The sequence below is a fragment of the Propithecus coquereli genome, unplaced genomic scaffold (genome assembly GCF_000956105.1).
Source record: "Propithecus coquereli isolate 6110/MARCELLA unplaced genomic scaffold, Pcoq_1.0 Scaffold56, whole genome shotgun sequence".
Classification (NCBI taxonomy): domain Eukaryota; kingdom Metazoa; phylum Chordata; class Mammalia; order Primates; family Indriidae; genus Propithecus; species Propithecus coquereli.
In genome coordinates, this window is record NW_012151507.1 from 4,194,738 (window position 1) to 4,196,043 (window position 1,306).

Here is a 1,306-nt window from a genome sequence, read left to right on the forward strand (position 1 = left end):
ATCTTCCATTTTGTCTTAACTTTTATTTTTTATTTTCTTTTAGCTTTTATTTTTACATCATTGAATTGTTTTTGTTTGCCTCTAACCCACCTAAAATCTCTCTTCATTTTCCTAGTGCAGAAGGGGAGTCTTAATAAAAATAAATAGGAAAAAAAAGATGGTATCTTCCTATGTAGATTTGAAACTATGTTTTTACTAGTAGGAATTGTAAAATAAAGACTTGCCATCAGAGAGAGATGATCATACTAAATTTTGATGTCATTGGATTTATACACTGTTAGAGAAATAGGATAGTCCAAACAACATTGCCAATAGGGTGGTGAGTTTTATTGAAAATATAAAATGTATAGAAAATTTAGAAAGCCCAAAGAGTTAATTTATGATATTCCAACTACAGAAACCAGTGTATTAAATCCACCAATTTTTTCTAAAGGCATAACAGGAATTAGTGAAGTAGCTGTTAAACACACACAGTAAGAACATGGTACTAAGAAGGCAAAAACTGCACTACCACTTCAGGTCTTAACTTCTTTTTCATCAGCAGAGTCTACATTTCCCTTAGCTGTGGAAGAGGTCAAGTCCCAAAACCAAATTATATTCAAAAGAATGACAAAGACTTAGGTTGGAAATAGGAGTTGTATACAGAAAAAAGGAGATAGTCAAATGGTTCATGGGAAAGAAAACAAACTTGTTTGATGTAGAGGTCAGGGTTTGAGTCTCAGCTGAGTTCTTGCTAGCATTCGGGCATGTCTAGACCACTCACCATTCAAGCTGAGGCAGGACTAGCAGGATGGAAGAGACTGCAAGGAAAGTCACATCCTGGATGAAAAGTATTAAGGTGCATTCACGTGATTCCAGGGCAGTGGGATAGTATCAGAGGTTGGTAAATGATTCTCACTATAGCACGGTCCCAGCTGCTAAGTCCTATAAGGACTGTTGTAAAAGAAAGCAAAACAATGATACTAGAAACAATGAGGGTGAGTCAGGTCACCTGTGACTTTAGCTATAAAATGAGCACACCTTTTGTGCAGACCCAAGCTCTTTGAGAAACAATGGGTGTCAGCAGCCATGGGACTATACCAGCAGGCAGTACTACCAAGACCTTTGACAGATGGCAGAGGTGGCAGCAGCGGCATCTTTGACTTCAGCAGGGGTAGGCAATACCATCACATCAAATTACAGCAGTAAAGGAGATATCACACTAATCTTAAACTACTACAGGTAGCTCAGATGTATAACGAAATCTTTTGTAATCTAACAGGGTAAGTCTATCCAATTATTTTTTTCCTTTTAAAAAATGTATTGG

General features: G+C 37.0%; 1 protein-coding gene across 1 annotated transcript in view; it reads left to right on the top strand.

Annotated features, from left to right (window-relative positions):
- Positions 1-1,068: 1,068 nt before the first annotated feature.
- The window catches only part of MROH9 (maestro heat-like repeat family member 9), a 114,443-nt gene continuing 114,205 nt past the window's right edge, over positions 1,069-1,306 (top strand). The window contains exon 1 of the mRNA XM_012657716.1: positions 1,069-1,153. Within this exon, the coding sequence (XP_012513170.1) occupies positions 1,069-1,153 (85 nt within the window). The remainder of the gene's footprint in view (positions 1,154-1,306) is intronic.